General features: G+C 30.4%; 2 protein-coding genes across 2 annotated transcripts; both read left to right on the top strand.

The window, feature by feature from the left end:
* Positions 1 to 1,023: 1,023 nt before the first annotated feature.
* LOC114185930 (protein DETOXIFICATION 14-like) lies at positions 1,024 to 5,190 on the top strand. Its single transcript, XM_028073898.2, has 7 exons — positions 1,024 to 1,284; positions 3,139 to 3,683; positions 3,786 to 3,872; positions 3,982 to 4,038; positions 4,132 to 4,370; positions 4,651 to 4,856; positions 4,955 to 5,190. The coding sequence occupies exons 1-7, from the start codon at positions 1,057 to 1,059 to the stop codon at positions 5,030 to 5,032; spliced, it is 1,440 nt and encodes a 479-aa protein (XP_027929699.2). The 5' UTR covers positions 1,024 to 1,056; the 3' UTR covers positions 5,033 to 5,190.
* Positions 5,191 to 6,904: 1,714 nt separating this feature from the next.
* LOC114185604 (protein DETOXIFICATION 9-like) lies at positions 6,905 to 9,889 on the top strand. The gene is made up of 8 exons (XM_028073437.2): positions 6,905 to 6,989; positions 7,081 to 7,330; positions 7,676 to 8,220; positions 8,318 to 8,404; positions 8,497 to 8,553; positions 8,640 to 8,878; positions 8,989 to 9,194; positions 9,617 to 9,889. Exons 2-8 carry the CDS (start codon positions 7,088 to 7,090, stop codon positions 9,677 to 9,679), a joined length of 1,440 nt encoding a protein of 479 aa, XP_027929238.1. The 5' UTR covers positions 6,905 to 6,989; positions 7,081 to 7,087; the 3' UTR covers positions 9,680 to 9,889.
* The last annotated feature ends 447 nt before the right edge of the window (positions 9,890 to 10,336 follow it).

The raw sequence follows: 10,336 nt of genomic DNA, 5'->3' as shown, positions 1-10,336 counted from the left end.
ATTTAATTTAATCCGAATTTTGTTGGAATTTAGAAAATGGCTAAAATTGGTCCCACAAAAGAATAATATAAATTATATATATATATATATATATATATATATATATATATATATATATATATATATATATATATATATGAGATGAAAATGGCTACCGAGGTAGCTGAAGGTCCTATCAGTTGCTATTAATTCGTGTACATCGTAAACATAAAGGGTTGTTCACATATACATGTTCATATATATATATATATATAATATATGATATTTTGACTATTAAATTTTGACAACTTTTTTTTATAATATGATGTGTAATTTTTTAAATGGTTTTGAAATACTGAAAATGAAAAAAAATATATATAAAATTATTTAAAAGATGACACTTAAGATTATAAGAGAAAGTTGTTAAAATTTAGTAATTAAAAAATAAGTTTTTAATATATATATATATATATATATATATATATATATATATATATATATTATCTTTAGCCAACTTAATATACATCAATTATAGTGTTCAAATGTTCTAAATTTTGAATATTAAAAATATTAAATGTTTACGATTAAAACTCATTTATGCACGTTGTAGGTGTTGTTAAAAATATCTGCATTTATGGGCACGGATTCTGTTTACTAATTTTATATGCTGATTTGTTTCAGAATATCTTGATATACATCAATTATAGCGTTCAAATTATCTGCATTATGGGGCACGCATACTTATTTTATAGGCATGGTTTGTGTTGTTTATTAGTTTGTAGAAATATGATTGACTGAGAGGGAAAGTGGATTCAAAAATTTTTATTGAATTTTTTTGACGTTTTCCGTTAAACATAAAAAGTATAGTACTTTAATTTTTAAGTTTTTTCTAAATATTTAAAAAAAATCAAATTAGTGTTTATTATTGTACAACCAGTTTCTAATTTTTGAAATATCTCAAATAGGAAAGAGAGGACAAAAGTGGAGGCAAAGGGTTGAAAGTGTGGATATATATATATATATATATATATATATATATATATATATATATATATATATAAGAGTGTGGGAAAGTTGATGATGAAAAAGGAAGTAATGGAGAAAGAAGGAGGTTCATGGAAGAGAGGAATGAGGGAGGAGATGAAGAAGGTGAGAAGAATAGCAGCTCCAATGGTGGTTGCAAGTGTGTTGCAGTATCTTGTGCCAGTGGTGTCTCTCATAATGGTTGGTCATCTCAACCAGCTTTCTCTTTCAAGTGTTGCAATTGCAACCTCTCTCACCAATGTTTCTGGCTTCAGTGTTTTGGTAAGTACCTTTTGTTATTTCATCAAGGGTTTTCACAGTGATGAATCTGACAAGGACAATCATATTTTAACTACTAAATTTTGACAACTTTCTCTTATAACTTGATATGTTATCTTTTAAGTGAATTTTGAATATTAAGAATAAAAAAAATAGAAAACCACTTAGAAGATAACACCTAAGATTGTAAGAAAAAGTTGTTAAAATTTTGTAGTCAAAAAATATTTTTCTTCTGATAATTATGTGTATATTTGTATGATCTACACCATAATGGACAAAAAAAAATAAATGTGTTGTAATTGTAACTTAGTCCAGTGATGTTTTTAATGAGATGGAACAAAATAATGATGATCGAATAAATGGGTGTCTAAAAATATAATATATTTAGGTATTTTAAATGAAATTTTATCTTAAGAAAATTGTTTCATTAATTTTTATTTTTGTTTTTTGGTCCGAATACCTTGTTTTTCATTTAGTTATTGTAGTCAATGAATGAGATAATGTAACCCATACCTTTTATCTTTTTTTCATTATTAACTCGACAATTAATCTATTTCTTTTCTCTTCGATCCTCTCAAACTCATTCATAACTCATTATTGAACTCTTAAAATACATAAAAGAGTTGAAAATTATTAATTTGTTTGTTTCTACGAATTATTTTGTCAAAATTTTGTTTTGTTTCTACCAATTATTTTGTCAAATTTTAGTTTTGAAGTACAGTGTTTTCAATTTGAATGATTTAGCACTTTATTAGAAAAAAATATTTTGGATACCATTTTAAAAGACCAAAAAAAATATGTGTTTCAAAATTAGAAAGACTAAAAGAATATTTATTTTAAAATGAAAATAAACTATAGATATTTTAGGAAATAAAAACATACTTCACTTTTTAATACTTTAATATGTTTACCATCTTATGATCAAGAAATGTCTTTCTGAAGAATTTATAAAATGTTTATCTGTAAAAATGTAGTATAATGTGTTTATAAATCAGTATTAGTTTATTCCTGTTAACTTTTCAGTAAATAATAGTTCATATAATTTATATTAAACCAATTTTTAGTTTTTATAATAAACATTTATTTAATAACTAAATAATCAAATTGTTTATCTGATTGCATTCTAATAATTGGCGTTAGTTACGAATAAATAAAAATCTTGTCTTATTAGTAATTGGCGTTAGCTACAAATAAATAAATAAAATAATCATTATTTTTTTCCAATTCAAATAATAATAAACGTTTTCTCAAAAAAAAAAAAATTAACTGCCCTTCAAATTTTAATTTTAGATACGTTTACTCCTTTTATTTTTTTACTTTAATAAGTTAAATTATTTCCTTAGGTTTAAATACCTTTTTGGTTCCCATAGTGTTGATTGCGGATGATCTTCATTTTGACAAAATGTTTAGAATGGTCCTCATTTTTACTAAATGATTAAAATAGTCATCATTTTCACAATTTGTGTTTTATTTGGTCTTTTTCTGTTACACCGTTTAAATCAGTAACAGAGCACTATACAGGTGACATTGTTGGTATTATGTTGTATCAGAGTGTGTTAGGTGTACTCCACAGGTAATCCGTTACTGATTTGAACGGTATCACAAAAAAGGACTAAATAAATCATAAATGGTGAAAATAAAGATCATTTTAAACATTTGATAAAAATAAAAAATAGAATCATTTTAAATATTCAGTCAACATGAGTATCATTCACGACAAATATTAGGAAAATGGAGACGAAAAAGATATTTAATAATTTTCTTAGAATAAAATAAGTGCATCAAAATCTGAAGACTAAATTGTCTGCAGTATAATCATGCGCACGAGTTGTTTGATAATTTGTCTGAATATTGCAGTCAGGGATGGCCGGTGGATTGGAAACTTTATGTGGGCAAGCATTTGGAGCAGAACAATATGAAAAATTTGGACTATACACTTACACTGCCATTATATCCCTTTCTTTGGTTTCTCTCCCAATCACTATTCTGTGGATTTTCATGGACAAAATATTGATCCTCTTACACCAAGACCCAGTAATAGCCCTCCATGCTCGTAAATATGCCCTTTGGCTCATACCTGCTTTGTTTGGTTCTGCAATCCTCAAACCCCTCACACGATTTTTCCAGACCCAGAGTTTGATTTTTCCCATGATTCTCAGCTCTGCTCTAGTTCTGTGCTTCCACGTAGTAACATGTTGGATTCTGGTGTTTAAATTGGAGTTGGGATATGTTGGCGCCGCAATATCCTTCAGCTTCTGCGTTTGGTTGAATGTGATGGTGCTGTTGTCCTTTGTGAGGTTTTCCTCAGCTTGTGACAAAACACGCATCCCTTTCTCCAACAAAGCTTTGCTTGGCGTTGGAGAGTATTTTCGCTTTGCTGTCCCTTCAGCAGTCATGGTTTGGTAACTGGTTTTCATGTTTCAATTATATGAATTATCCATACATTTTCTTAAAATTGATTTTTTTTTTCCAGCACATTCATTATCTTGATGTCTTGATTACAGTCTTAAATGGTGGGCCTGCGAGATACTTGTTCTGCTGGCTGGAGTTTTTCCTAACCCAAAGTTGGAGACATCAGTTCTATCTATATGGTATAGTTTTCAATTTGATATATATTTCAGAAAAGAAACCATGATCGTTTAGATGAAACAACGAAGTAAATTAATTGCTCTAACTTGATTTCTTTTATAATGTTGTAAGCTTGACAATCTCCACATTGCATTTCACCATACCCTATGGCTTTGGGGCTGCTGTTAGGTCTGTTTCTCACTTCATCAAACCATAATGTTGACATGCAGTGAAAGCATAGTAACAAAAAAGTGACACAATTAATTGTGTTGTGTGTGACAGCACTAGAGTTTCGAATGAACTAGGAGCAGGGAATTCAGAAGCAATTCGAATGGCTGTTTCTGCAACGATGTTGATTGCAGTGACAGAAGGTCTCATAGTATGTGCAGTGCTATACAGTTGCAGATATGTGTTGGGTTATGCCTATAGCGATGATCATGTGGTTGTTCATTACGTGGCTGTTATGACCCCTCTTCTTTGTCTCTCCATTTTTACTGACAGTTTACAATCAGTTCTTTCAGGTTAGTTATGCATCATTGAGTACTGATATATTTTAGATCATGATCCACTAACTTAGTGTGTGTTTGATTTTGTGTCAAAGTGATGTAGAATTGGTTAGAATTGATTTTTTAACGTAGAATCAATATGTGTTTAGTTTCTAAGTAAAAAATTCACATCGAATGTTGCTTCTACGTTGGAGAATCGATTTAGACGCCGAATAAAAACACATATGTTGTTAGAAATTTGTATTCTTCTTCTGCTAACCTGATACAATGATCCTATTTAAAAAAAAAAAATTAGGTGTTGCTAGAGGAAGTGGGTGGCAACATCTTGGAGCCTATGTGAATCTTGGAGCATTTTATCTGGTTGGAATTCCTGTGGGTGCCCTACTTGGTTTTGTTGCACATTACAGAGCAAAGGGGCTTTGGATTGGAATAGTCACTGGCTCCATTCTTCAATCCTTTCTCCTTTCTCTTATCACTGCTCTTACAAACTGGAAAAAACAGGTTCACAATTCACAAATTTCATACTTCCCTTAACTAGATCCAATTATGTTTTTTATTTTGCATTGTAGAAACACAAATTTTAAATGTTTGTTTTGCAGGCAATGATGGCAAGGGAGAGAATATTTGAAGCCACACCACCCTATCAAAATGGATCAAATCGCACCACCAGTGCTTAATTATGGTTTTCCCAAAGAGATGTTCCAACATCGGAGAGACAGAGAAATAATTGAGCGAAAATTTATGTAATGTGACAAGAAAAAATAGAGAAAGATGAAATATGGAACGTGTTAAACGAGTTTTTGGGTGTAATAAAGTATCTATAACTCTGTGTAAAGTGCTAAATTAGAAGCATAAACATAAATATAAACAAAGTAATTTTTCAACTTGTCCATTGATCAATATTCTACGAGAAATACTAATAACCTTGATTAATGATAAAAAAACAAATAAGGGAGAAAATTAAATTAATTCTTGAGTAAGCTAGTTTAGTTTAAGATTAACTCTAATTTAGATTACAAACCAAATGTGTCGAAATACCTTATTGGGTTAGGATACATTGTTTAAAGAATAGTATCGGAGATTTAAATTTCTTTAGTACAATGTTCCATTTAATCTTAAGAAAAATTAATAAAACATGCATATTGCAATTACTACTTAGTGAAAAAGTGGAGAAATATAAGTAATATACGGGTTAATTATGTTTTTTGTCCCTCAAGTGAAATTTAGAATTAGTCCCTCATTGAATTTTTTTACCAATTTAGTCATTCAACTCTAGAAATGCGTGGATTTAGTTCTTCTAATCAAATTTTGTTAAATTTATTTGAAGTTTCAAGCGCGTTTTATGATAATATTTGAGTTAGCTTTTAAGCGAAAATTGGTCAAACTAAATAAAACAATTCAAATATTATCATGAAATGCGCTTGAAACATTATATAAACTTAAGAAAATCTTATTAAAAAGACCAAATCCATACATTTATAAAGATAATGACTAAATTGATCAAAAATTTCGAAAAAAAACTAATTTCAAATTTCACCGAAACTTGAGAGACAAAATCATATTCAACCCTTAATATATTAAAGCAATTAGTCTTAAAAGCTTTTTATTTATGAAAAATATATACTTATTTATTTGAATAAAATTATTAAGTTATATATATATATATATATATATATATATATATATATATATTCTTTGTGAAAAGAAATATGTTCAAACAAAAATATATTTTATAAAAGGAAAGATGTTTGTGATTAAATAAGTGATGTGAGTACATCAGAGGCAACAGACATTGACCATTTGACTTCATGAGGAGCTTAGTAGATAACTTTGTTAACTTTTCTTATTCATGGAGCTAAGACTCTAAGATATGTAGGCTGCTTGGTTTTTCTCAACCCTCTGACACGACAAATCAGAAAAAGAAGAAAGAAAAAAACATAATCAAAGACCAAACCTAAACCCCAATCGAAATCCATGCAAAACACTGAAACATGACATGTGGTTCTCTTGTTGAAACGTACATGTTTCCTTTTATGATGTGTTTTGGTTGGTTTTTATTAGTAATATTCTTCTGTTCTATGAAGAAAATATACATCAAAAGTTCAGTAACAGTCTTCATGCATTGCTCATGATAATAGTACTAAAGAAAAAGAAAGAGTAGCTCCATAGATTGTTCTATGGTATGGTTTACGTTAATGTCACATGTCACCTTCTATATCGATAAAATATAGGTATATTGCGCTTCATTTTCCTTGTTATTAAACTTTTCTATTATTCTATTAGAATTTTTCTAGCTCACGTATTTATATTGACTCATCATTTTCAGCAGAATATATTATTTAATCAAGTATTTTTATAACACGTTTTCTCTTTATTATTATAATCTATATACGTTTTTTTTTTTTCTGTCTGTAAACATTATGCAAATACAATTTTTAGCAGGATCAGATATAGAGTTTAACCATTATATATTATGTATTTGACACTCCAGTGATATAAGTAGTGACAAAATTAAAGTAGAAATACGTAAAAAAAATAGTACTTATAAAATGACGTGACCCAATTAGCAGAAAATATAGACGCAGCTATATTTGGTAGCTGTAATCAATTTGTATTGGATTTGTCTTGCTTTGTGTGGGGAACTTTATTACTTGTTCTATAGGATGAACTTTTGATATTACTATATTTGTGTTTCATCTGTTCCATGAGCGTTTTTGTTTTGTAGAGAAACGATGGATATGGAGGAATCAACGAGACTGATAAGAAAGAGTGAAGTTGCAGCATTAGAGGATTCATTTTTGGTGGAGCTGAAAAGGGTATGGTCCATGGCAGCTCCAATGGTGGCTGCGACTGCGTCTCAGAATGCTCTGGAAGTTGTGTCGCTGATGATGGTGGGACATCTTGGGATTCTTGTCTCCTTTTCTGGGGTTGCCATTGCCACTTCTTTTGCTGAAGTTACCGGCTTCTGTGTTATCGTAAATTCTTCTTTCATTTTTTTTCATCTTCTTCAATGATATTTTTGATAACTTTAACATTAGTTGGTTCACTTTGTCTTAGTTAACTATGAATCATGTTTTACTTAGTACTGTAACCAATGCAAGATTTCTCCTCAAATATAATATAACATTGCTTCAGCTGTTTCATGCTTGATTTAGCTTAGAAAACTTTACTTAGGATCTGCATAAACGATTGAATTGAAAGTCCCTTTTATTCAAATTTCTAGTTCAGCCTTAATCACTTTAAAATTGCGTGTATAGTTCTGCATCAATTTCTACTCTGAATTCTTGACGACTCTTACTAGATTGCTAAATGGGTTGCAGTTGGGAATGGCTGGTGCCTTGGAAACTTTATGTGGCCAAACCTATGGTGCAGAAGAATTTGGAGAGATTGGAAAGTACACTTGCTGTGCTATTGTCACTATGCTTCTCGTTTGTCTTCCCATAACTCTGCTGTGGATTTTCGTGGATAAAATCCTTCTACTATTTGGTCAAGACCCTGAAATTTGCCGTGTAGCTCACCAATACTGCATATGTCTCATCCCTGGACTTTATGGTTTTGCTGTTCTTCAATGTCAGATTCGCTACTTCCAGACTCAGAGCATTATCTTTCCCATGCTCTTCAGCTCAATTGCTGTTCTGTGTTTACATATTCCTATTTGTTGGGGTTTGGTATTCAAATTGGGATTAGGGCATGTTGGAGCAGCATATTCTATTGCAATTTCATATTGGTTAAATGTGATTGGGCTTGGGATTTATATGAAGTACTCACCAGCATGTCAGAACACCAAGGTTGTGTTTTCTTTAAATGCTTTACTCAGCATTCCAGAGTTCTGTCGATTTGCTGTTCCTTCTGGACTGATGTTTTGGTAATGTATTATGAAATTGCAGTGTTTTCTTTTTTTTCAGTTTACTGTTTCCTTTCAATCTTCTATTTGATCTTATTTACTGTTTCATTGTTCATAGTTTTGAAATGTGGTCATTTGAGCTACTTACCTTAGTTGCTGGACTTTTACCTAATCCACAACTCCAGACCTCAATTCTTTCTATCTGGTGAGAGTAATACCTTTTTATTAGTTATGAAAGAGCATTACTTGTTCAAATAACTCATCAGAGGTTTTTCTGATGTTTCAATTTTTTTTCAGCCTTAACACAACCACGATGCACTACATCATTCCGTATGCAGTCGGTGCCTCTGCAAGGTTTGGTCCAAATCTATTTCTTCACTTCTATACACAAGATCAATGAATCTGCACAGTTGTAATGATCTTTGAATTTTGCTTTATAGTACTCGCATTTCCAATGAATTAGGAGCAGGGAATCCAAACGCAGCACAATGCATTGTTCGTGTCGTTGTGATTCTTGCAATTGTGGATGGGGTTATTGTCAGCACTTTGTTCTTTTGTTTTAGGCATGTATTAGGATATGCTTATAGCAATGACGAGGAAGTTGTATATTATGTTGAAGACATTGTTCCCATTCTCTGTGGGTCCTTCACTGCTGATAGTCTAGTAGGAGCCCTTTCTGGTATGTCTGTATTTTCTGAAATGGTTTTTGTTCTTCTAGCTTATACCGAATCACCAGCATCTTCAATGAAACAAAATTATGATAAGATAAAAATGGATTTGTTTGTGCAGGGGTTGCAAGAGGTGGAGGGTTTCAGCAAATAGGGGCTTATGTGAATCTTGGAGCCTATTATCTTGTGGGAATTCCTTTGGCATTGTTGTTGGGTTTTGTCCTACACTTCAATTCCAAAGGACTCTGGATGGGAAGTCTTACAGGGTCTGTTCTACAAGTCATTATCCTGGCTTGTGTAACTGCCACAACAGATTGGCAGAAAGAGGTAGGGAGTTTTACACTGATAAAACCCGAAAACCATCGATTCTGATATCATTTGTTAGATCTATAGAAAAGGTTTTATTAGGAAGATACAAACACTAAAAGACCTAAACATAAATAAAATTTTAAGAAGTTTATAGGTTTTTATTTTTATATAATGCTCTACTTTCTATTTTTAGCGAATATAGAACTTAGACTAATACTTGAATTTCTAACCATAAAAATATAGTGTAACTTAATTGAAAAAATGGGCAAAGTGAAATTTTGAGGTCTTGTCTATTATTGAAACTTTGAACACCGAAAATAATTGTCTGAGTCAGTAGTTTTTTCTTCCCAAAGTTTGACTTGTTTCTTTTGCTTGCTGAATTAAATGGATGTGTGTTAATGGAGGAGACTCTAAATCATTGTATTTCGTGTTTATTGCAGGCAACAAAAGCAAGGGAGAGAATATTTGAGAAGTCAAATGAAGCTCACAGTGGATTAGTATGAAAGTTTTAAACATAGTAGAAGAGTAAAATAAATAGTAAAAGAAAAAAGGAAGGTACCTGGTTTTTTCACATTTTTGTTTTGCAATCGGTTCTATTTCGGTGAAGTAAACAGGCAAAAGTTACTTTGTATTTTACATATATATTTTTGTGTGTATGAGATTGATTTTGAAACCATCAATAAATTATATATGGCAATGGCATGCTGCAGATATATGTCACTGGAAAAGTTACTTTTTGACGAAGTTTTGTTAAAAAAGTTTTGAAAATCCATTCGTGATAACATTTCAAATGAAATAAATGTTTGATATAATTTGAAAATAGAAAAAACATATTTAGTGTCTGTTGAAAAATAAATTTTGTTAAATTTTATAAAAGAAAATTTGTCAAAATATCGGTGCATGTAACTAAAGGCACGTTCTTACTACTTTTTAATCTCCAAAACAATTATATATATATATATATATATATATATATATATATATATATATGATGGCCAACATTTTATCTGTGTTGTATATATTAAAAAACTTAAGAATAAAAATGGAGTTACTAGATTTGTATACCTTCACAAGTGATCTACAAAACAACAGTGTTTAATATTGTAAGTTTAGAATACTTTATTTATTTTTTTAAATAGTAGTAGAGAATGCTTCGTCGA

This window comes from Vigna unguiculata, chromosome 5 (assembly GCF_037176805.1).
Source record: "Vigna unguiculata cultivar grain cowpea cultivar isolate G323 ecotype 2 chromosome 5, ASM3717680v1, whole genome shotgun sequence".
Classification (NCBI taxonomy): Eukaryota; Viridiplantae; Streptophyta; class Magnoliopsida; order Fabales; family Fabaceae; genus Vigna; species Vigna unguiculata.
The sequence above is the reverse complement of the archived record's forward strand: the minus strand, read 5'-3'. Positions and strand labels throughout refer to the sequence as shown.

What these genes read in the sequence shown, in the direction of transcription:
- LOC114185930 (XM_028073898.2), top strand. Translation starts at nt 1,057, where the DNA reads ATGATGAAAAAGGAAGTAATGGAGAAAGAAGGAGGTTCATGGAAGAGA. An exon ending in TTTCTGGCTTCAGTGTTTTG is followed by an intron (nt 1,285 to 3,138) that starts GTAAGTACCTTT and finishes TGAATATTGCAG; the next exon opens with TCAGGGATGGCCGGTGGATT. An exon ending in CCTTCAGCAGTCATGGTTTG is followed by an intron (nt 3,684 to 3,785) that starts GTAACTGGTTTT and finishes TCTTGATTACAG; the next exon opens with TCTTAAATGGTGGGCCTGCG.
- LOC114185604 (XM_028073437.2), top strand. Translation starts at nt 7,088, where the DNA reads ATGGATATGGAGGAATCAACGAGACTGATAAGAAAGAGTGAAGTTGCA. An exon ending in CCTTCTGGACTGATGTTTTG is followed by an intron (nt 8,221 to 8,317) that starts GTAATGTATTAT and finishes CATTGTTCATAG; the next exon opens with TTTTGAAATGTGGTCATTTG. An exon ending in ACCTCAATTCTTTCTATCTG is followed by an intron (nt 8,405 to 8,496) that starts GTGAGAGTAATA and finishes ATTTTTTTTCAG; the next exon opens with CCTTAACACAACCACGATGC.